This window comes from Mizuhopecten yessoensis, unplaced genomic scaffold, assembly GCF_002113885.1.
Source record: "Mizuhopecten yessoensis strain PY_sf001 unplaced genomic scaffold, ASM211388v2 scaffold11169, whole genome shotgun sequence".
Taxonomy (NCBI): Eukaryota; Metazoa; Mollusca; class Bivalvia; order Pectinida; family Pectinidae; genus Mizuhopecten; species Mizuhopecten yessoensis.
In genome coordinates, this window is record NW_018408914.1 from 1,327,799 (window position 1) to 1,353,587 (window position 25,789).

At 38.2% G+C, this 25,789-nt stretch overlaps 2 protein-coding genes across 4 annotated transcripts in view; one reads left to right on the forward strand and one right to left on the reverse strand.

The window, feature by feature from the left end:
• The first annotated feature begins 9,745 nt into the window (after positions 1 to 9,745).
• On the forward strand, positions 9,746 to 15,167 carry LOC110467312 (organic cation transporter protein-like). Its single transcript, XM_021524401.1, has 6 exons — positions 9,746 to 9,937; positions 10,368 to 10,471; positions 10,653 to 10,807; positions 11,455 to 11,623; positions 13,118 to 13,229; positions 15,162 to 15,167. Exons 1-6 carry the CDS (start codon positions 9,746 to 9,748, stop codon positions 15,165 to 15,167), a joined length of 738 nt encoding a protein of 245 aa, XP_021380076.1.
• A 1,269-nt stretch (positions 15,168 to 16,436) lies between these two features.
• Positions 16,437 to 25,789, reverse strand: part of LOC110467277 (organic cation transporter protein-like) — a 33,566-nt gene continuing 24,213 nt past the window's right edge. For 2 of the 3 annotated variants that reach the window (XM_021524338.1, XM_021524339.1), the window contains 5 exons: positions 22,644 to 22,877; positions 21,744 to 21,970; positions 21,107 to 21,288; positions 20,666 to 20,817; positions 16,437 to 20,109 (listed from right to left, as the gene is read on the reverse strand). In XM_021524338.1, coding sequence (XP_021380013.1) covers positions 20,007 to 20,109; positions 20,666 to 20,817; positions 21,107 to 21,288; positions 21,744 to 21,970; positions 22,644 to 22,877 — 898 coding nt within the window. In that variant the 3' untranslated portion in view covers positions 16,437 to 20,006. The remainder of the gene's footprint in view (positions 20,110 to 20,665; positions 20,818 to 21,106; positions 21,289 to 21,743; positions 21,971 to 22,643; positions 22,878 to 25,789) is intronic. The other variant, XR_002464837.1, reaches the window with a different exon arrangement.

Consider the following 25,789-nt stretch of genomic DNA (forward strand, 5'->3'; position numbering starts at 1 on the left):
GGACAACATTGAAGCTACGACTGTGCATTTTTCAGTTTCCAGGTTCTGATTTTCTTCATATTTCTCTTATGTCCCTAGTACATTGTCGAATCCTCTTAGTTGCATACAAATTGTCTTTTTCTCCGATATCTTCAGTTTCAGCAAACATTGTCAAATCTTCATATGTTTCTGCTGTACCTACAACTGCATCCTGATTGATAGAAACTTCTGTAGGGTAAGGGTTCATGACTCTGACCTTGACTGTAACCGTATATCGAATCTCAACTATACTAGGGGCCATGGCTAAGCTATAGTCCTGTGTAAATTTGTCTGTAGGTTCAATGAGAAAGCAATCACCATCGTCATCTTCATTCCGGTCAACAAATACATCTATGATGGACTCAGTATGCCCTGGTATCCGGTAATGGTCAGCTGCTCGTACTTTTCTAACTCCCTGTGACACTCCTACTTGATAACATGGGATAGTAGCTCCTCCAATGTGTATAATACCTTGGCTTAGAAGTATATCTGCTGGACCCATATTGCTGTTCTGTAAAATATCCATCCCCAACAAGCTATCGTCCGAAATTTATGCTTCTATGACTACATATTTAAACTTCAATGAAACTAATTCAACCTCAAATACAGTTTTTCCTAGCTCCACTAGAAGCGAGTCGTTTGCTGTCCTCAATTTTATGGTTAGTATCAGTTTCGGCCTCTTGTCTGTAGGAATTTTGTAGTAAAAACGGTCAGAGATTATTGTCTTTGTTGCTCCTGTGTCTGTAGTAAACACCATCTTTAATCCCTCTATGGTTCCTTTAATGTACAGGCCATCTGCTTGTGGAACTCTTCATGACAATTTTGTCAGTATCATCTAACTTCTCAAATGACTTTTAACTGTTATGACCTTCTCTATTCTGTGGTACGGCATCTCTCCGATCACTAGAGATAGCCGCTAGCAGTTTAAATGAGCTGGGCTTGGTCTGTTTACATTCATGTTCCTCTCATCACATCCAGTAGGTGGAGTTTGTACTGAAGGAAAATCTTCCCTTCTCAAGTCTCCATTATGAGGGTTGTAATATTGATCTCTAGCATGCTTGTCATCCTGTCTTGGATTGCTACTACCTTGTTTCCATGGTTGAACAGTTCATTTACGTCTCTGACCATACTGGTTATACTGGAAGGACGTCTGGTTCCTCGTTTGGACAGTTCCTGGTAAAATGGCTAGGTTCACCACATGAATAACATCTTCTCTCATCAGAACCTGATGGTTTCTTCGACATTCTATTTTTGAATTCTTGACATGTCTTCTCCATAACTTCCAACATAGCATCACCTTCTGAACTCTTCTGATCCTTAGTATTCTTGCTTGTATCAGGTGTGTGTTCAAATCCTTCTCATGGTCTGGTTTAGTGACCTGTTTAGGTTTCCCTTTCTTTGCCTTATCAGTCTCAACATTCCGTACAGAGTTACGGTTCTTGTTCCGGCCAGTATCTTTATAGTCATCATCATCACTGGAATCAAAGAATTGTCTGTCTTATACTTTTCTTGTCTTTCTCGAGTTTCTTGCAGATTCTTGGTTAGGTGATCTCTTGGTTTCCACATAGTTCACCACATGAAATACAGCTTCATCAATATTCTTTGCATCTTTGGGAAATTCTACTTCAAAGCTTGCCTTTTCATGATATATCCCATCAAAAAAACTTTTGAGTAAATCCTCAGATCTTGTGTGGGAGTCCCTTCTTTTATGAGCCTTATCATACAGTCTCTTCAATTCAGCAGCATACTCCTCCACAGTTTCTCCAGGTTTCTGATTGCTCCGGCTGAATTGGGCTGCATAGGTTTTTGATGACTCTATAACCCTGTATCTGTTGTTCAACTCCTTGACAAGTGTTTTATAATTGTTTCGGTCTCTTTTGGTGAGCTGGCCAAATGCAAAGTCTCCGGCTTTCCCTTGTAACTTAGGTAACAGTTGATCAAAGCGTTCCCCATTACTCCACTTGCACCTGTCTGCTACTGTCTCAAATCTGCTTAACCATGTCTTCCAGGTCTCTTTATCTCTAAAAGATGGGAGCTTCGTGCTGCTATTATTTCTGGACTGGGTTGAACCATACACAATCTCACTGTGTATATTGTTGCTATCGGATTCAGTGTCTGTGGTTTCCCTGCTATGGCTACCTCCTGATTCCTAAATTGAACTGGATGAACCTGATCTGTCTTCAGATCGCCCTGCTGAACTACCAGAATGTCGTTGAGAACTAGGCCCCCTGTGACGGCTTACTCTGGAGTCTTGATTTGGTGCTGGTACCATCCTGTTCATCACAGTGTTCAAGGTTTCTTGCATTCCAGACACAGTGGTGTTGATAGCAGATAAGCTATTTCCAAATACAGACTGCAAAACAATCATGTTCTCAGTCAGCCTGTTCATGTTCTGGCTCATGACATCTTTTATACTTGCTGAGTCACTTGTACCTCTTTGTAAAATATTCTCCTACAACGTTACGATTGAGAAGATAGTTCACATAATGATGCCCTCACCCCCACCCCCACCCCAACCCCAACCCCAACCCATGCATGCCTATGTACATGTTTATGCCACCACCTCAATAGCTATACACTTGTAAGCCGACATATAATATATATACACCCTCGGGAATGGTGAGAGGGAATTACACAATGTTGATTATATCAGTCAGCATGAAGCAGCGGCAACCGTGTATTGTAGAGGCCTTAGCACATTGTCTATGCACATAATTATAGCAACTTCACTTAGAGACCGGTGGTGCAAAATCCGACGTAGTAGGTCAGCTGTCCTGTGCTGCCAGTAGACTAGATCTTGCCATATGTAGGTCATACATCAAACTCCTACTAATTTTCTCCAATGTGAGTCTCTGGTGTGAGTTCAGTTGTAGGTCACGGACTGTGCTAGTAGATGTGCAGTCCATTATACACTGGAGCAGGATAGGATCACTGTAAGGGATCTTAGCTGCACCAAAACTACCTGACCTATATGTGGAGCTTATGATTAGCTTAAACTTATATTTTATGCGCTTATGTTCGAGAGTTGTACAGTGGAGAATAATATGTTTTCTAGTTTCAGGTTCCTGTTTGCAAATTGGGCAGTTGGGAGAGATATTATTTTGATCGACTTGTTTGTAATGTGTATTTGCCCGTCAGGGTTCTGGCTTTGATGATCGCTTCGGCTGCTCCTCTTGGTCCATTCAAGGCATGTTTCCACAGTGGATGAGGATTCTGAAGTGGTTTGTCCTGTATATGTAGATATCGGAGTGAGGGTTTCAGCGACTGGTGCAACAGGCATTGGTCATGCCAGTACTTGTTGGTGGCTTCTCTCACCATTGATTTCCACTTCCGTTTACAGGGTGGGTTTTCAAGCATGCCATAGGGGGAGGGGAGAGATATTTTTTAGCCAGGATGCGCTTTATGTGGATAAACCAGCTAGAACTGTACGGGTTCTTTACTGCTAATTGGCGACGGGCTATGTCATGTTCTGTTGTCCCAGGTTGTAGCATGATTGATCCAAATAAGGTCAGGGCCTTTATCTCCAGCTCCATGCCAATAGGAGTAGCTCCCAGCAGTACATAGGTGGCGGTGTTGGCACATCTGTCGGATAATGACTGGATCATGCGCAGTGTTTTTAGTTCTCTGGTGTTTAGAGTCTTAATTTCTGAGGCTGGCAACTGTAGGACTTCTAAGCCGTATGTGATACGTGGTCTGCAGAATGTGGAGTATAATCTATACGATATGATCGGATTTGTACCATTTCTGCCGTGTAACCCAGCTCCCATCAGGGCATAAAGCGCTCTTCTCCCTCTCTGGGTCCTCTCCTCTATTGCTTCTGTGTCTCTTTTTGCCATGCGTCGTATTCCCAGATGTGTCACTGTCCGAGACTCGTGGATGGTGGTCTGCCCAATGTTCCAGTGCAGCTGGTCTCTTCCCGGGCTACCATTGAAGATAACTATTTCGCTTTTAGTAGGATTGATGGTAAAGCGATTCTTCCGGGTGAACTGATGTGCACCATTGAGTCCAGTCTGAAGATCCAACGGGTTGTTTGCTAGGAGAGCGATATCGTCGGCAACTGTCGGTGCTCCTATGAATGTAGTACCGATTGAGGCGCCAATACGGTGGTATTCTAGAGTATCCAGGAGATCATTGTTGTAACACTTATATAATGTCGGGGACAACTTTGCTCCTTGTTTGATTCCTTGCTGGACAATGATAGGAGAGGACAGCTCATTTGCCCACTTGATCTTTGTAGTGCCGCCTGTCTGTAGGTCTTTTAGTAGTAGCCAGAGATCGTCCTTTATACCTGCGTGATAAAGCTTCCTCATAAGGCCGTCTTGCCACACCTCGTCGAAAGCTTTCTCAGAGTCTAATGTTGCTAGAACTAGGGACTGATTTTGGTCTTTAGCCTCATCTATGGCCTCGGAGACGATAAGGGCTGCATTGTTAGGTGAAGTTTTTGGAGTAGAGCCTCGCTGCAAACGGTTCTGTGAGACTGCTATTAGGTCTTCTATGACTGGATGGATGGCAGCCTCCAGTACCTTACTGATAGTAGGGATAACTGTTATTCCCGTATAATTACCTGGTTTTGTCTCGTCCTTTCCCTTCTTGAGGACAGGTGTTAGGATTCCCGATTTCAGTATATCTGGAAGACATCTGAGGTCAATAATTCTATTGAGAATATCAGTGAGATATGTAACCACTGGTTGGCCTCCAAACCTCACGTGTTCGGCCGTAATTCCCAAATGGTCCGCAGCTTTATTATTGTTCAACTTCTGTATAGCACTGTGCACGGCATCAGTGGTAAACCTTGGCATGGACTGTACATTTGAGGATAGGAAGGCCTCGATCTGTAGGACATCCAGAGTACCTTGTCAGATGTTTATGATCAAAGTGGTCTTTATTAACAGGGGTGGCTAATGTCTGGAAACATATAGTCAGATTTAGCGGATTTGCAAGCGACAGCAATTTCATCGGTCCAGGATATGGAGCTTTTCTTCTTAGTTCTGGCTCGTCTTTTTCCTATAGATCGCTCTGTGGCCGTTTGTAGTACATCGTTCAGATGATTGATAGCTTCAGTGATGCTGAATAATGACGATGGACGGTCTATCATCATGTCAATATCCAATTCCGTGTCGGTCGTTTGCTGGTAGATATCTATGTTACACCTGTCCCAATCAGGTTTGGGCAGGAGCATATTCGTCGGTGGTATGAGTTCTCGTGTAGAGGAACATAGTGTACCATTAATCCTGGCAGAGACCAGGGTATGGTCTGATGTGTTGATAGCGTGATGCGAGTGGGTTTTGGAGTCTAGCAGCATGCTGTACCCTCCTCCAAGAAATATATAGTCTATTTGAGCTGTGTCGATACCGTTATGGTGGAATAAAGTTGGTGATTTTGCGTCTCCACTTGTAGGTGATAGGCGGGACTCTGCTAATAACTTTGAAAGTAGTCTGTCAGATGTATTAGGGGGGTCTCTGGTGATAGAGCTGTTAAAGTATCCACATAGAATCATCCTGTGATCAGAACTGTACTTGGGGATAATCTCCCTTACCTCGTCAACAACTTCCTGGAATGTTGTGTCTGTGTTTACCTTACCTCTACAAGGCATGTAGGCGGTTATTAGGCAGTATTTGTCTTTGTCTGTACTTATACTAATGACGACTGTCCTGGAACTACCTTCTGGTAACCGTTTGCATGCCACATCTATGTTCTTTTTCCACAATATAGCAACGCCTCCATATCCACGGATTCTTTCCTTAGTTAATATATGATTGTCATCATCGACGGACTTGATAATACAGTTGCAGTCAGGGAAGAGCTGGTTCACCACACTGTGTTCGAAATTAAACAACCAGTGCTATTGTAGGCAGAGTATCTCTAGATCTTCTAAAATTTTCTGGATGTATAGACAATTACTTCTTACGTCGGCCTGTGCTAAATCGTGTTGTAGTACCCTCTGACTTGGCAGGCTGGTGGGAAATTGGCTTATATATGTCGGAGTTGTTGGAGGTCTGTGAGATAGTGATTTTCTCCTGTGTTGGGTCTGGTGCAACTGTGGACCTGCTAGTATCCCCTGGCTCGTCTTCAGTCTGGTAGACGACCCCCTCATGTGGTCTGTGGGTCTTTCTTGGCCCTGGAATCGCTGAGCCCGGCTGGTATGTTTCTTGCCTATCTTCGCATGGCTTCCCTTGTGGCCATTGGACAAAAAATGATTCTGTGTCTTCTTAGAGTTCGCGTTGGTCGTTGTTTGCACGGTTTTAGAATTCTGTGATTCCTGTAAGATTGATTTGTGTTGCATGTCGAGTTGGTTGAATTTAACTTCAAGGATGTCTAGCCTGGTTGGTAGGTGGATGAGATGGGGCATCTCTAGTTACCTGATTTGTGGCAAGAAGCTGTAGCCTAAGGTCCCGGATAGTTCGTTCCTGTTCTTTGTTGATATCCTCCAGAGGTATGATCTTTGCCCGCCAAGTAGCTAATTGTTTATCTTTATCATCCATGGTGCAGTCCCTACTCTTCTTTTTGAAGGTGGCTTTCCTGGCTCTAATAGGTATGGTTTTCCGGGGCTCCGAGTCCTGTGTGACAGCAGTTGGAGTCTGGGCATCGTTTATGTGAGGATTGTTCTCTGTCCTCCTATCGGGGGTTCCATCATTGTTTATGTAGGATGCTCGGAGAGAGTTATCTCTCCCGGATATAGTAGCTTGCAGTATGACTTTTGGAGAGAGTGCAGCAGCGATGTGTTTAGGTGTCAGTAGTTGCTGGTTTGGGAGTTCCAATGATGTAGCAGTTTCCGGGGTTTGTTCAACAATATTTAGTTGTTTGAGGGATGTTTCGTCCTCCAACAATGGGCGGTGTATCTGTTCCTCTAATTGTTCTTCCATAGTAGGAGAGCAGCAGTCTGCAGGTCTATCGATCATGAGTTGGTCATCTAGCAATCTGCAACTAGAACAGGTATGGGGTAATAGCTCATCCGCTCGGTGTCGAGTAAACTCTTTTTTACTCAGACCATCACAATAGTAGTTGCTCCATAGTCCGCATTTTGAACACTCCACGCAGTCTGTAGCTGTGTCATTTTTACAAAGTGGGCACAATATACCTGCTTCAATTTTACCGTTAATAATATCAGTCAGATCTGGATTGTCTATGTTTAGTCTGGTGAAATCTGATAGTGGGGTATCAGCGGGGGCGATTGTTGGATGTCTAGTAGGAATAAACAGGTTGGTGGTAGTTGTTTGCAGTTTATCTGCTTCCTCTAGATTGGTGGACTGTTGGGGGGTAGATACCTAAGAGACAGGTGCAGGTTGTGTCGTCGCTGAACATCTTTTTAAGGGCCTCTATCAAGTGAACTCTTAATTTGCTGTCCAGGGTCATAGTCTCGGGGTTACATTCGATGGCTGCCAGAATCTTATTATGATCCTCAAAGAAGAACTGTGGTTGGTTTCCGTTCACCATTAAACTAGATGTAGTGTGGTACAACATAACACAGTATTTGAGGCGACCTGTTCTCTTTCTTACTTTATTAGAGACCCTTACTCTGGTTTCCACTCCAGCACCCAACTCGTCAGTTCTGTTCGAGATGTCGATGTGATGAGGGAATAGAGGATCGGTCTGCTTTTCTGTGTAGTAGGTAATGGCTGTTCCTTTATATATTTCATAAAGGCCAGTACCCATAGTATATAGGTGATTTCCATACTTTTCTGTATAGGTGATATTCGGTGTCTCACAGTTGTCCAGCTTCTTTTGGAGCGCCTTCTTCTTATTCAATGTGTAGGATTTGGATCTCTTGATATCCTGGGTTGAGGCCTCATCTAGTCGTAATTTAGGTGGATGTCTAATGGTTCTGGCACTCCTTCTATGTGTTGTAATGTAACGTCCGGGTGTTGCGGTCTCTGTCGTAGCCATAGCCTGAAGATAGGGCATGGTGGGTGGGTCTATTGGGTAAATATACAGCAAATAGCTGGCTGAATGAAGAACTGCCCTAAAGTATATATACAATTCAACAAGAGTTTTCGACAGACGATTTTTACAAGCTAGCCCCTTTATGGGACACTGTATTATATGATCCCTATAATACAACATATAATGAATGGATAGGGACAGCGACCAGGCTAAAGCGGATGTATAGTGGTAGCATATATAAAACACAACTTAAAAAACAATTTAAAAAGCAAAATACAAAGATTGTTATTGTATACACACGGTTGACTATAGAACTACAGTGTTAGCTAAGTATAAAATACAGGGTAACAATGTTAATAAAAGTACCTATTACGATACACAACGTTAATACCTCTAAAACAAAATAAAAATAAAAAGACTAGGATGAGATATTAATGAGGTTAAAAACAATCTTAATATATGTACTGTGGGCAGTCGAACAACGTAAGGTTTACACAGCGACCTCGGCTGTCAGAGATTGTGTGCTAGTCACATCTGGTTATTAGGGTGAGTTAATTAAAAGAGAAGTGTCCGGAACGTTTGCAGAGTATGTAAATATGGGCAAAAAGATAATTAAAAACTACTAAAACTACTAAAGGAACAGAGGTAATATAATATAAAAGTAGAAAAATAACTTTGGAGTGCAGGTGCAGCTAAATTCGGATCCCAAGTTAAAAGAAAAATGGCGTCGTCAACGAAAGAAAAACGAAAGAAAAAGGCGGGAATATATGTCATCCGCTTACAGAATGTTCGTTTTGAATGTTGATTTCATATGAGCTCGTATATTCATCCCCGCGAGCCTAAATTATAGGCCTGAGTATAGTGGATGTATACTCACAGTTTATGCTAACACATCAAATAGATTGCAGACACCTTGGATCAGTATATTGGAATATGTTGTTGACCGATCACAGTATGGCTGCAATGAAAAGAAAATGGCGGATCCAATCGAAAATCTTTACTGCTCCAACTGTCCTTCTCAGTGACACTCTCAGGCATGCAAATGCGAACTTCTAGGCGTGGGAATAGGATGCATATATACAGCTGGCAAACGGACACTATATAAAAAGTCCACCTTGGTCAGCGCCCTCTCATTCATTTTCATATTTGAAACAAGTTGTAGAGGTAAGGTAAACCTTTTTTCATTGTGTATACACTTATTTATACGCAGTTAGAGTTTACTGTTAGTCTGCATCTGAATACGGCTACTATGGTAACATTAAAAAACACAATGTATATTTCTTTTGCACCACAATGAATAAATTTGGAAGAATATTTTTTTTTTTTTTTTCTATTCGTAAACTGTGAACATCAATTTTACATCGCTCGTTACCGAAAACATCATTTTAGAATACACTATGACCAAATATTTACTATATGACAGCAATGCTGATATATGTTTGATTATCTTCATGATTTTGTTAATGTTATCATTGTAGAATCGACTATCACCATGCAGTTTGACGATATCCTGAAAGTGATTGGGGAATTCGGACCATATCAGAAGCGAATATATTTTCTATTGTGCCTACCAATCCTCTTCCTTGCCATGATTGACATACTAAATGCTTATCTGATGTATACTCCGACACACATGTAAGAAATGTCATTCTTCCCTAATTAAGAAGTGTCAATTCTGACATGACAGGATGGTATTGATATTTAAAAACGTCAGTTATGTCAGGGGAATTATACAACTTACTTTTTAGTTTATGAAGGAGTGTTAAAGTGTTTAACTTGAAAGATCGTCAAAAATCATACAAATACATAACGAGTATGTTTAATATTTTTCAACAGGTGTGCCTCGATGGCTACACCGGTTCAAATCAAGGAAACATCCCCTAATTACGCCGGCAATTCTTCCCTTGATCATCCTGACCAGTATGAATATGGGGAATGCAGTGTTACGATTGGAAATAACAGTATGAATACAACGTCGTATGCGTGTTCGTCTTGGTCGTATGATCAGACTGTGTTCATTTCTACGTACGTTTCTGAGGTAGGTACACAATATATAGTTCAGTGATGATAGAGAGAGCATTTTCTGTTTGACAAAACAATACATGAAATATCATTCATGTTGATCTATATTATTATCTTAATATTATCCTAAGACCTTTTTACTAACCTTTGGTACCCCTTCACTTATTAAATATTTTCAAATGAAATATATGACATATTAATTGATATTGATTATCGATCTGGAATTAGGTGACCTATATATTAACCTTGATATAACATTGTATTGTTATAATATGTGCAAAAGAAAGGTATAAACGTCAATATTTTGCCCTTTGTAATTGGACGGGAAATTTTAAACTGAATAGAAACATTATAAAATAATAATTCCCTGGGTGGTACGTTGCAACTCTATTGCTAGTGTGTTCATCTGTCTTTCAGTACTGTGTATTCTTATTTTACTGTTGCAGTATAACCTGGTGTGTGATACTGAGCTAACCTCCGCGTACATACAGGTCATCATACACTCAGGGTCAATGACGGGGTCGTTTCTGCAAGGATTTGTTACTGACAGGTAATGGGAATGGCTAATTCATTAACATTTTAGATAGCAAAAATTCAATAAATGTCTGAAATATTATAGAGGTATACAAATTGAGCCTTTAAAATGATCAATGGTTACATAAATAATCACTAAAACACAGTATTTTATTCCAATCTACATTTACATTTTGACGGGATCCTCTTTATTTCAGATTCGGTAGGAAATTGGTGTTATGTGGAAGCACTGTCTTTGCTATGCTGGTTGGTATCAGTTCCGAGTTCTCTCCAAATATCTACGTGTTTACACTACTTAGATTCACCCAGTCTCTGTGTTCTTCGTGCTTATACTCGACCACATTCATCTTAGGTAAGATTTACTTATATAACGAAATGTTATAACGTTATTGGAATATAGCAATTACCGACTCAATATAAACAATGTCAAATCTTCTAATCGTATGCGGAACTATCATAAACAACGCTTACATATCCCAGTTAACGTCCATAGCAAACAATCGTCTTCCTACCAGATATAGACCGCTAGATGAATAACTATCGTGTGCGGGCATACTTTACACGTCATCAGGTGACAGTGTGTTAGTGAATGTGTGTTGTTACACGTTACTGCCTGTATTATTATCACACTATGTTTTATCTCGTTCATGAAAGTATGTTATACCCATATGTTAACTTTTTGCAAACCTATTTTACATTTTGTGTAATATGATAACATATTGTAATAATACATAATATAAGATATTCTGAATGCAATGTATAAAAGTGTCCGGATCTTTAAATAAGGGACATAAATTCCAAAACATTTTATTAAATATAATTCGATACAGGGTTGGCAAGTTTAACCTATAATTACAAGAGAGGAAACGTCATTCGAAGAACAAACCAATGAAGCATTATCTATACTATTATCTAACTTTTATATCAATTAATATGAATGATATAATAATCTTTTATCTCGTGGTTTTATTATGATCACTCGTGCTCGTGCTTATGCAGGTTTAGAGCTTGTTGGACCATCCAAGCGTCGCTGGGCTGGGATTCTGATTAATTTCTTCTATTCAGCTGGGTTGATCTTGTTATCAGGAATTGGATATGGATTCCGTGATTGGAAATATATTCAAATTGCATGCTCTGCCCCACTGACACTATTTATCGTTTACTGGTGGTAAGTATCTTATATTTACAGTAAGGAATGCTTTTGTACTTCGTCAACCTTACAGATACAGAAGACAGTACTGCCTTATTTGATTGAAATGGTTCTTTATTAACATTTGGTAATACATTTTTGTCAGATCAGTCATCACCGAATTGGTCCGTGAATAGTTTCTAACTCTTTTATATTTATTATGTTTAGCTTTTCTGCAGATTTTCGATAAACAAGTAGACAATCAATACTGCGCTAACCTTTGCCATTTTCTTAGTACAATTGGTATGATGTCTATCACTGACCGTTTAAATGTATTCAATAGTGTCGCCTTTCCAGTGTTTTCAAGGCATGTCACTTAGTAAGGACGCAATTGTAAGTTAGTGAGACTGTATGATGTGGGTTTCGGGAAAGCTTTACTAGAAGATCAGTTCCATGTCTTCGGTATTTGGACTATATCTGGCCTGAAACAGAAAGAAACCTATGTTCGACATGTGTAAATACCTTCCCGTTCGGTGACATAATTAAAACAGCCATTACATGTAGCAGCAAAATTATAACTCGACGCTAAAATTCGATCACTTGTAATGTACGATACCAGCATGACAAGGGATGAAAACAAGTTCCATTATGTGTACGTGACTGACGGGATTGAAAGAGAGAAACCGCCGATTTAGGATCTAATCTTAAAGACAGTCAGTGTGCTATGAACATGTATACCAAGGTTTTGCATTGGTTTCTTTGTAGTTTCTTAATCAGAATTTTTTTTTTTTTTTTAAGTTATTCTATTCTTATGACTGCTAAGGTAAATAGATATGCATATTTCAGGTACTGGTTTGGTTTGGTTTAGTATTGTTTAACGTCCTAGCAACAACTATGGTCATTTAAGGACGGCCTCCCATGTGTGCAAGATGCATGCGTGTGTTTTGGGAGACTGCGATATGTTCATGTTTGTCTCCTTGTGATAGCGCGGAACTGATGCCGACTTTATAGTGAACCAGTCGTCCCACTCTTAAATTGCTGAGCGTTAAGCAGGAGTAGAAACTACCATTTTTACAGACTCTGGTATGTCTCGGCAAGGGGACAGAACCCAAAGCCTTCCTCACAGGGGCGAACGCTCGACTAAAGGCCAAAAGGGAGGCATTGCCAAGGGAGACATTAGGAAGAAGAAAGTTGTTTAGAAAGAAGAGAAAAGATAAGATCCGAAAGTTAGTCGCCTCTTACGATAATGCAATGGGGGCAACAGGTACAATGCTTACGCCCTACCTGCAGGGTTTGTTTCAGGTACAAAAGACTTAAAATCTAATGGAAAATGAATACAATCGGTCCTTTTAACTGTTTTTTTAATTCTATTTTTGTTTGTTCTTAAACTTACCCCACCTCCGAAAAACAATTAATACATATTATTAACCTATATCTCTACTGACCTTGACATATTTCTGTCAGTTAAATAACCTGAAATATATATATTTGTTGGTCTATTTGAGAATTTAACAATGTTTCTGGTCTTTTTAGGATCATTCCCGAATCACCACGTTGGCTGATCAGTCAGGGTAGATATGACGAAGCCTATTCCATAATCCGTACAATAGCTAAATATAATAACAGTGAAGACAAGCTGAGTCTCGTACAATTCACCAATACAAATGACAGAGAACCTGAGCAATTTAGATTCTGGCACCTTTTCTCATCTTGGTCCATTTCCATCAGATGTGTGATAATCTGTATAAACTGGTAAGCAAACTGAACGGATCAGGACTTTTAATAAACAAAAATTGTCCAATTCCGTTACCTTATAAATAGTTTTACTGTAAATGGGTCGTGACATGCAATGCAAAACCCTCAAGGCAGGTGTGTACCAATATATAATATTACCCTGTCATATTTACACGCGGCTGCATGTCAAATTACGGGGGATAGCTTCGGTATATTAATTCCGATTGGGAATATCACATACCAAATATCACTAAACTGTACACTGCACGTAAAATGTGATTAAATATAATTTACAAACTGCTAATCATTTCTATTTATTCTACTGATTCTTACAGGATGGTTGTCATTCTAACATACTACGGATTTGCCTTAAATGCAGCTAATCTGAGCGGGAATTTCTACCTTAATCATCTACTAGCTGGTATTGTTGAGTTTCCAGCTAACGCCGTCGCGTTTGTTTTGTTGGACAGGATTGATCGTAAAAAACTCTTTATTTTGGGGATGACAGTAGGTGGAGTGAGTTTGCTAATAACGGGAATCCTTGAACAATTCTGGTCCATTGGCAAGTATATGTACAACTATATACAAGACAAACACGATACCATCTCCATACGAGATAAAAACGTTTATACACATTGATGTTCTATCTAGTAGTATTGTTGCAAAAGTATAGGGTAGATAAGTTGGTATTGTTTATATCGGACTCATGGTTTCCTAGGTTATAGGTTTATTATTAAAACTTTATGCTTGACACTATTTCCTGTAAGATGAACATGTAGTTGTAGGCTAGGCATCAGGGTAGTACATTGTATGTTTTTATTTTGACTTAAAACACCAACGTGTTGTCCAAACAGTCAGCAACTATTTCGTTAAACTTTGACAAAAGTTTTCGAAAAATTCAGATAAGCGTTCATATGATAATAACTAATATCTCCAAAAAATACTGAAAACAATACTGCAACCGCGAAACTTTTACGAGTTTAACTGTACACAATAGATACTTGCCAATAGTTAATTTGCCACCTGCATTGATAACGTGTTTGCACTATTTTGTGTTGTCTCCTGCACCAAACTATATGTACAGCCCAAGTCATGCTTCGGATTATCTGCTTGTATGGCTTATTAAGAACACAATTCTGCTCAACAAATGTTAAAAAAGCCCGCCTACAGGGCAGCAATTTAATAGGGATATTACAATTGCAAATGACTTGCAAGATATCTATATGGTTATCTTTTCAGTATTTAATTGTGTATTGAAGTTGTAATGATGTGACGATTGTTCTTTCAGAAGTACTTTCTATTTCGTTTGGGATGGTAGGAAAGTTTGGTCTTACCATCACGTTTGCAGTTGTATACGTGTGGGCAGCCGAGATATTCCCCACGAGTTTACGAAGTACAGGAATGGGGTTGGCCTGCTTCGTTGGCGATTCCGGACTTGTTATCGCTCCTTACATAATACAACTGGTACGTATTATATATTAGATCCTTACCAGAACAATGTCTGGTTCTGTGTGTTAGATCAAGTGTAATAAACATACTCCATAGTGTAATACTTGTACATAACTGTTATTAGTACACGTACAACATAACGCTGTGCAATACTGATCGAGATGTATAGGTAGTGTTTTGGATTTTTTTTCCAAAACGATTTGTTTGTTTTATATAGATTTTTTTTTAAAGTATATGTCTATAGGAATATTTGTGTCAATCAAATCTCATAAGATGTTTCAAAAGATATTTTAGACAGATATAGTGAGAAGAATGCATGATGCAGAATTAGGAAAATATAGAGTCACGTGAACTGCAATTCTAAAAGAACTAAGTGTGATTGTTTGCATTTCAGTACTGAAAACGTGTAGTGTATACGTAAATATGAGTGGGCGAAGAAAATATTGATGCATCTATATTAAACTATATATGATATGTATAGTCAATAAAAAGCACTTCGAGTGTTTAATTAGGAAAGGCCAAAGAAATGGAATCCATTTATTAACCATTCCTAATCTCGCGAATTTCGCGAATTGTGTGGCCATTGAAGCTTAATTGCTCAGACTGATCAAGCTATCTGTGGTATTGTTTGATAGGCTTTAAGTGTTCCGGGCTTTGGACGTGCTCTACCATTATACCTGTTCGCTGTGATGACATTGGTTGTTTCATTTCTCACCGTTTTGTTACCCGAAACCACGAAAGAATATCTCCCAGAGACACTGCAAATCAGCCAGAAAAGGTAGTTCCAAAACCATTAGATATATGATTTTATTGAATTTTTATTAATTACATTTTAAAATTGCGGAAATGAGATATATGGTTTTATTGTGATTACACTTCTTGTTTTTACTTTTATGTTTTATCATGGTAAAGGTATGCTTGGTATATTGATAACTGTGTTCAAATATTTAGCCATCACTATCCAATATCGAAAAAATATTTTTATTGTAGAAAAGAGTGTGCCAATAGTACTGGTCAGAGGACGACATCAGGATCAGGAGATACACCAGCAGTAGAAGAGTTGGTATCATATATCTAGATAAAAAGTTAAGTTAAGAAGCGTAAGTTATCAGTAGTTTTTATACTGGCTACTTAATGACATAAACTAACCTAATGTCTTCTTGCAACACATTGAAACCAAAAGAATCTTGTGATAAAACAAATATTTGTTTCAAGGACTCATTCATATCTGACAATTTAGTTATTTCCTAAGGTTTAATTCCCATTTGCTGGTATTAGAATATCGCTAAGGTTACGGACATCTAATCGATACCTGACAATGCGTGTCCCCACAAGGGGAACTCATTCCACATCCGTCTATTGCCTATTCTTCCAATTGTCCTTTCTTATTCAATCACATGAACATATTTTGAATATCATATCATCACTATGATACATACACCGATACTAATTGCATAATGTATCGATTACTTGGTATTATTGTAATTTTACGTGTATTTTGTTTGGTTTAAAACATGTGTTGTATTAAATAAACTCAATATATAACCATATATATGCATTTGACATATCTTTTAAGAACACTGACCAAACTGGCCCTATCGTGAATGTCCCACTGATGTAGTGCACGCTTCACGGACATGCAAGACTAAACCTATCTTATTAAGTTCAATTGCAATTCGATGAGTTTTAATTCATTACATATATACAAACTCAATTAAGATTTGTAAATGGATGATTGAACAATTGATTTTATCAGTCCTGTTTCAAGTGTATAGTTAACACCACACAATGTTCTAGCATACAAACTTCTGATACACGTTTGATTAACACTAAACCATTCTCTTTCTAACAAACTAACTACTGATACACGTTTAATTAACACTAAACCATTCTCTTTCTAACAAACAAACTACTGATACACGTTTGATTAACACTAAACCATTCTCTTTCTAACAAACAAACTTCTGATACACGTTTAATTAACGCTAAACTATTCTCTTTCTAACAAACAAACTACTGATACACGTTCAATTAACACTACACAATTATCTTTCTAATAATAATAAGAATAATAAAAGATTTTATTTCAGGTCGATAAACCCTTTGAGTCAAAGACTCTTCTAACACTTCACCGATCTCTTTGTGCCATACAAACATCTGATACACGTTTACTTAACACTTCACCGATCTCTTTGTGACATACAAGCATCTGATACACGTTAAGCTAACACTTCACCGATCTCTTTGTGCCATACAAACATCTGATACACGTTTACTTAACACTTCACCGATCTCTTTGTGCCATACAAACATCTGATACACGTTAATCTAACACTTCTCCGATCTCTTTGTGACATACAAACATCTGATACACGTTAAGCTAACACTTAAATGATCTCTTTGTGCCATACAAACATCTGATACACGTTTACTTAACACTTCACCGATCTCTTTGTGACATACAAGCATCTGATACACGTTAAGCTAACACTTCACCGATCTCTTTGTGACATACAAACATCTGATACACGTTAAGCTAACACTTCACCGTTCTCTTTTTGACATACAAACATCTGATACACGTTAAGCTAACACTTAAATGATCTCTTTGTGCCATACAAACATCTGATACACGTTTACTTAACACTTCACCGATCTCTTTGTGCCATACAAACATCTGATACACGTTAAGCTAACACTGCACCGTTCTCTTTTTGACATACAAACATCTGATACACGTTAAGCTAACACTTAAATGATCTCTTTGTGCCATACAAACATCTGATACACGTTAATCTAACACTTCTCCGATCTCTTTGTGACATACAAACATCTGATACACGTTAAGCTAACACTGCACCGTTCTCTTTTTGACATACAAACATCTGATACACGTTAATCTAACACTTCTCCGATCTCTTTGTGACATACAAACATCTGATACACGTTAAGCTAACACTTCACCGTTCTCTTTGGACCATACGAACTTCTGATGCACGTTTACTTAACACTTCGCCGTCCTCTAAGTACCACACATACGTATGATAGACAAGTACATCAGCATTAATTGTACATGCAGAGCTGCATGCTCACAGGATTCGTCTCTATTAAAACAAAGGGCGTTTGTCTCCCGTAAGATTAAATTTACCTAAGTTAGCGAGGTAAACCAACTGTAGCCAAAAGTTCTAGAGGTAACAATGACAATTGAGCTTCTAAAGATCACCAAAACTGACAGTTGCCAACTTCCTAAGGGAGCCTAGCTTATGTTATCCATTGAGCAAGATTAGATAACCTGACTGCCCTTCGTCACGAGCTAACATAGGTCTCCGGACTACCAAAGGTAACTAGACTACCTTTTGTCTCTGAACTACCTAAGGTAACTACACTACCTTTTGTCTCTGGACTACCTAAGGTAACTAGACTACCTTCTGTCTCTGGACTACTTAAGGTAACTACACTACCTTTTGTCTCTGAACTACCAAAGGTAACTACACTACCTTTTGTCTCCGGACTACTTAAGGTTACTGCACTACCTTTTGTTTCTGGACTACCTAAGGTAACTACACTACCTTTTGTCTCAGGTCTACCTAAGGTAACTACACTACCTTTTGTCTCCGGACTACCAAAAGTAACTACACTACCTTTTGTCTCTGGACTACCAAAGGTAACTTCACTACCTTTTGTCTCTGGAGTACCAAAAGTAACTTCACTACCTTTTGTCTCTGGACTACCAAAGGTAACTACACTTCCTTTTGTCTCAGGTCTGCCTAAGGTAACTACACTACCTTTCTTCTCTGGACTACCAAAGGTAACTGCACTACCTTTTGTCTCTGGACTACCAAAGGTAACTACACTACATTTTGTCTCTGGACTACCAAGGGTAACTGCACTACCTTTTGACTCTGGACTACCAAAGGTAACTGCACCACCTTTTGTCTCTGGACTACCAAAGGTAACTACACTACCTTTTGTCTCTGGACTACCAAAGGTAACTGCACTACCTTTTGACTCTGGACTACCAAAGGTAACTGCACTACCTTTTGTCTTTGGACTACCAAAGATAACTACACTACCTTTTGTCACTGGACTACCAAAGGTAACTGTATTACCTTTTGTCTCTAGACTACCAAAGGTAACTACACTACCTTTTGTCTCTGGACTACCAAAGGTAACTGCACTACCTTTTGACTCTGGACTACCAAAGGTAACTGCACTACCTTTTGTCTTTGGACTACCAAAGATAACTACACTACCTTTTGTCACTGGACTACCAAAGGTAACTGTACTACCTTTTGTCTCTAGACTACCAAAGGTAACTACACTACCTTTTATCTCCGGACTACCAAAGGTAACTACACTACCTTTTGACTCCGGACTACCAAAGGTAACTACACTACCTTTTGTCTCTGGACTACCTAAGGTAAATAAACTTCCTTTTGTCTCCGGACTACCTAAGGTAGCTACACTACCTTTTGTCTCTGGACTACCAAAGGTAACTACACTACCTTTTGTCTCTGGACTACCTAAGGTAAATACACTTCCTTTTGTTTCCGGACTACCTAAGGTAGCTAGAATTCCTTTTGTCTCTGGACTACCTAAGGTTACTAGAATACCTTTTGTCCCAGGTCTATCTACCATGCTGTCACAGAAATCGAGCTACACTAGGTTAAAATCTAGGTCATTATACTACTTTAGATTATCGGGCTGTATACGTCTCAAGGAAGTTATGGAGAGTTTTCACAAGACAGCAACAGTAAATAGAAAATTAGGCGTGTGTTCTGTACGTGTGACCTATGTACAATCGCGAGAGGTTGTAAGAACATCAACGATAAGAATTTGACAGCTGAATCTTGCTACTATGAACAAAATGACATTGTCTGTTGGGATACATGGTGCAACTAGTCTAAATTAGCAATCATAAACTTTCATTCAATTCAAGATTGGAAAATAGGCATCAAAACAACATTTCTGCTGTGATTGTGATTGCTTTATGACTGAACGAGTAACATTGATATTTACTAATTTGCTAAATTTACAGTCTGTATTAAGTCACACGTGAAACAGAAAGCACAGCACATCGTCAATACACCAGCACAAAATCCCAACTCGTAGTCGGTACGGAAAGCCGACCGGAATAAAGGAAACACCCAAGCAAAATATTGCTATACTGGAGAAGATAATTTGGTTCTGTAAATTTTCTTTTTTTCTTAATGTTTTTGTCTCAGGAGCCGTCATGTGTTTATATGTGACGGTTTTCTTCGTTATCTACAAAAGCTTCAGTTATTGTTGCTTGGCCAGAATCCAGGCCGGCGTCAGATTTGGATTTTCTTTTGATCGACGATCTGAAATACAGTAAAAATGATACAAATTGCTATCTCGATCCAGCATACAAGGACAAAAAATATTCGACATCATTACGATCAAAGAGTAGCAATAAAGCAAGAACTGATAACGCATCAAGGGGTAAGAAATAATGATTCTTCAAAACATTGAATGTCATACGCTTACATTTAGCGAAAAGCAAGTAAACCTTATAAAGTAAAAATGCATGCGATCGATCATTTACAGTCAAACATTTCATGACTAAATGTACCAATTTTAATCGGACGCACCAGATAATTGTCGTATAAAACATATGAAAAGTTTGTAAAATACAGTGTATGTAGCATTAATACTGCACTTTACATATTCAATGTATCTTCACCATAAGATGTGCTATTTTATACGCCCGATTCGTTTTCAATGTATACGTTAAAAGAAGAACATTACTATGTATCATGTTGTAGATTTAGACGTAAATGTAATCATAACATAATTTTGCATTTTTACAAGGGGGAAATGAGCTATATTGCATTTTAAGAAAATCACAATGAACTGTACAAGAAATAGTATACGTACGTCCCAAACGATTTGGCGTCAGCTATCGTTTCCGGTAGCTCCTGACCTAGGGTTTCTGGTAAATGTAGAGTAAGAACACCTGCTACGATGGTCAGTCCACTGAAGACCGCCAATGGAAATGCTTTTCCAAGCCTACCACCAATATCGTTCCCCTGAAATATGGTTACAATTGTCTTTTAATGACATTAATTAATTAATTATAATTCGTCCAGTTAAAAATGCCAGCATAACATTAACCTGTTCACATTATGTATTGACTTCAGTCGTCACATCAATGCTACACCCTTATAATTTCTAAGCTTGTTTTTTCCATCCACATGAAACTATGTGTTAAATAAATATGTTCTATTATTGTATAACATATTTGTTAATTGACTGCAAATAGCTCCACTGTATGTGATGTATAATTTTGTATTGGATAACTTATCTAGGTTAACGTACCCATTGTACTATGTATGGCGCCGCCATAGAACCCAATCGGGCGACGCATGAGCAAACGCCTAGTCCGGAATTTCTTACTACTGTTGGGAACAACTCGGCAGAATAGATGAAAATAACTGCGAAAGCTGCCGAAATGCCAAGCTTTCCTAGCATAGCTAGGACTATAGTTATATACTGGTACTCTGAAATATATAAACAGACAAGCCGTATTCAAAAAATGTCTTCTTTCTGTATTTAATTGTGCGTGTTTTTACTGATTATTACTTCTATTTTCATTTTTGAATAGAATTGTATTTTTCTTACAAACAGTAAGGCTGCTTTATAAGACATCAAATCCGTGTTGATTTCAATTGTGCTGGTAGAATATACGTATTAACACTTTCAGTGAAACCTTGATTAGTTTAAATATGGAACGTGCTAGTTTGTTGAATATGCAGGACACATGTTTTTGCATCTCTGTAACGTACATACATATATATATATATTATAAATCAGAAAAATGATCCTTACGGACGAAGAAATATTATAAAAATAAAAATTCTGAACAACGAGTCTTTAGTACTTTCATCTCTTCTAGGAGATTCTTCAGACTCTTCATATATATATATGCTAATACATGGTGCGCCTTTGTACTTACTGTCCTCCAGGTACAGTATAGTAAAAACGGTAGAGAGGCACGCCGCTCCTCCAAGTACCATACACAGACAGTGAAGCCATTTCCTCCCGAGTCTGTCCAGTAATAATACTGTCATAGTGTAAGCTGGAAACTCCATCAAACCGGATACACAGAAATTCAGGTAAAAGTTTCCCCCGAGATTTCCAGAGTTGAGCGATAACCCATAGTATACCATTCCAAGGGCACACCTGCGATCAAAAGCGTTAGGTTGTTAGTTACCATGTACCTGTAGATGTTACTGATAACATTACAACTATATGTTGTTATCCAGCCAACAACAGTCACATAATCAAACCACCGCGAATATGGTTCCGGTATAATTTCCCATCTCTATTCAAAAATACCTATCAAAAACGAAATATTATTACGGGATATGCATATCCCACAGATGGATTCAAATACCTTAAGGATTATTATGCCACACTCAAATTCCGACGTAACAATATGACGTCAATATCGATAATGCTCAAAGTCCTCGTTAGACTGATGCCTTCTCATCTTCTCCAAATAACTAAGTACAACATATTATCGACATTACAAGTGCAATACTTGATAAAGCAAACTTATTTCTGAGGACGAACACGTAAACTTAGCTAGAGAGATCAGGAGCAAGCAATTCCAACGTTAAGTGACTTAATTCAAAGAAACGTGCAAATCATTCATTGAAACATTGTGCAGCCATTCTTATTTCCATGAGCTCCACAATTCCAGTTAAGAGTTGCATGAAAGGTTCATTATATTTTTTTTCCAATAAATTGTTCAGGGAATTCTACTATGACCTTATAAGTAGATTTTATCATTTCAATAACTGTAAATTTCTATTTTGTATTTAAAACTTTCTTAGAAAGAAACATAACTCACCAATTGTAAAGAATTAATAATGTCCTCATCAACAGCACGCGTGACGAAAACAGGTGCCAAAGTATTGATTCCTTTTTCTTAGCCTGGATGGGAATGATGTTGTCATAGTTTAATTGCTCAAAAAATGTATCATCCACGGTTGAATTATTTACTTTTGCAATCTTTCTGAGGATAACTTCAGCCTCTCTGTATCGTCCACGGGATATCAGCCATCGGGGTGATTCCTGAAGCAGCCTATCGCATTGTGTTAAGGTACATGTATAATGCCGTCTTAATAAAATAAAATATACTTTATTGTATAAAAAGCTGCATGAATAAATGGTTATAAAAGCCCTATAGAAATGTTTCATTCGTGGAAATAATAAAAGTGTAACCGAATATACTTTATTGTATAAAAAGCCGCATGAATAAATGCATATAAAGGCCCTATAGATTTTTTTCATTCATGGAATTTATAAAAACTGAATGTTATATATAATTTATGTGAGTAAATAACTTCATTAACATTTAGTTAGACATGGATCGGTTGGTTTGTTGTACAGATAATAACGTCCTATCAAAAGAAAAGTGTTATGTTAGTACGTGCCTCCATTGTTGTTGAAATAAGACTGAACACAACAATCTGAAAATTTGTAAACAATAACGTTTACTCTGATCTGAACACAACATCTACATACAACAACAGACTTTAAACACAATGACAAACTCAAAACACAGCGTATTCACACGATGGTTTTGGGTTTGGGTTTTATATAGTTTAACGTCCTATTAACAGCTAAGGTAACGTGTCTCCATATGTGTTGTGCAAGCGTGCATTTGTGTATGTGTGTATGTGTGTATTTGTGCTGGAGACAGGGCATGTTAACGTATCTACCTCCTTGTGATAGTGCGGACCTGATGCCAACTTAAGATTGCAATCTCACTGAAATACTATGCCATCCCGCCCGGTCACATTATACTTACTTACGGGTGAACCAGTTGTTGCCATTACCCTTAATGCTGAACGTTAAACAGGGAATAACAGCTGATATTTTTAGGACTTTGGTACATATGTATGTCCCACAACAGTCCCAGACCACAACATCTCTACACAACGATAATCTAGGAACAGTATCAATACCTTCACGCTACGACATATTCTGAACAAAGCGTCAGTACAAAGTGAAAGGCTCTGAACTGTCGATATCTACCAACAGCGTCTACACGAAACTGCACAATGTGTACAGTGCAATTACCTATAAACAACGAAGGAGTAAGACTAAATACAGCATCAACAAAACACGACATCCTGAACACTGTCAACACAAAACGACAGGTTTGTGCATAACCTTTAGTCACAACGACAGACTCTAAACACGACGTCTACACACGACATACTCTCAACACAGCGTCTACACACGACAGATTCTCAACACAGCGTCTACACACGACATACTTTCAACACAGCTTCTACACACGACATACTCTCAACACAGCTTCTACACACGACATACTCTCAACACAGCGTCTACACACGACATATTCTCAACACAGCGTCTACACACGACATACTCTCAACACAGCTTCTACACAGCGCCAGTAGACCATAGTTTGAGAGATGAACGTTATTCACACACATTTAAAATTAAGTTTAGTTGAACTATAAATAAATTACACTGAATCATGCATCGGTGATGCTAGGGCAAACTATTTTGAAATCAAGAATAGACCTTATATACTGGTTTTTTTATTCATTAGGAAAACAAAAGAATATTTAGTTTGTTTGGAGTTAAACATCCTCGCAACAGCCAGGGTCATATGAGGACGAGTGCCTACTGAGTCACCGTGTGAAATAGAGAGTAGATAAAAAACAAGAGACTCACGGGCCTTAACGGTCACCTGAGTTATGTAAAAACTGATGTAATCGATGTTGCCAAATGATAAAGAAATCATTTTGTAACAAAGGTAACTTGAACTACATGTAATGCAAAAGTAGTGTGAAAGATCTGGGTAGTATATGTACTATGTACAAATAGTGGTTCTGTCAGTCAGCTGAATTATGGTAAAGCACCTTAAGGATGTACACCTCTGAGAAGTCAAAATATTCCTTTATTAAACTTTTTTTCTTATATAGATTTTTGGAAAAAGGAAATAATGGCATAGTAGAAAATGCAAAAATAAATATGTACGTGTATTCGTTTTTGGGCTTTGACCATTTGAAAAACAAATTCGTACAATTTCTACCAAGTGTGGTATCAGATATGTATGAATGTTTGTAATTTTCTTTTAAATTATGGAAGGAAAATTTCTTAATCTTATTCTTTTAGCTCAGAAAGTCGATTTTAGTTACCCCTACCCACTATTTTTTAATGAAAAAATACTCATTTTTTACCATCTTTTGCAGATTAAACGCTGGATATAAAAAGTTCTGCTATTAAACCTTTTTTATTATTTAAAGAATTAAAAGAAAATGTGTATCGACACAATGACAATTTATGGGATCAATCTAATGTCAAAAAATGTGGATTTTTTGCCTTTTTTGAAGTGCAAGAAATCACATTAAAACACATTTTCAAAATGGCCGCCGAATTGGTATTTTTTTAAAATTCTTGTAAAAATAGTTCTACAAACAACAGGCATTTAGTTTTTTGACATATTTTTCAGATGCGTGTTTGCTAATAAACTTGAACATCATATTACAAAAACCCGTTATACCAGATCAAAACGAAACTTGAACGTGATTGAAACCTCAGATGAGTGCATCCTTAAGACACTTCCATCTATGAAGAGCATTTGATTCTACCATATCTTGGTCTTGAGAAGAAGATTAAGAAATTTCAGACAATTAAACCCTTTTTGGCCCCACCCATCAGCCCCTGGGGGTCAGTCATGGCTGATTTGTACATATCATGAAACTGCTATCAAATACTGATAATGCTAACCAAGTTTGAATTAATTCCAAAGGAAAATAAACAAATGCTGGTCCAAAATGTGATTGCCCTATATAAACTATGGTAAAGTGTACCCCCTCCCCAGAGGGAAATGTGAGACCCCAAGGTCATGAAATTCACAATTTTGGTAAAGCACCTTATTTTGATTCTACCATATCTGGATCTTGAGAAGAAGATTTTTGAAACTTTAGTCAGTTTGACCCTTTTTGCCCCCCC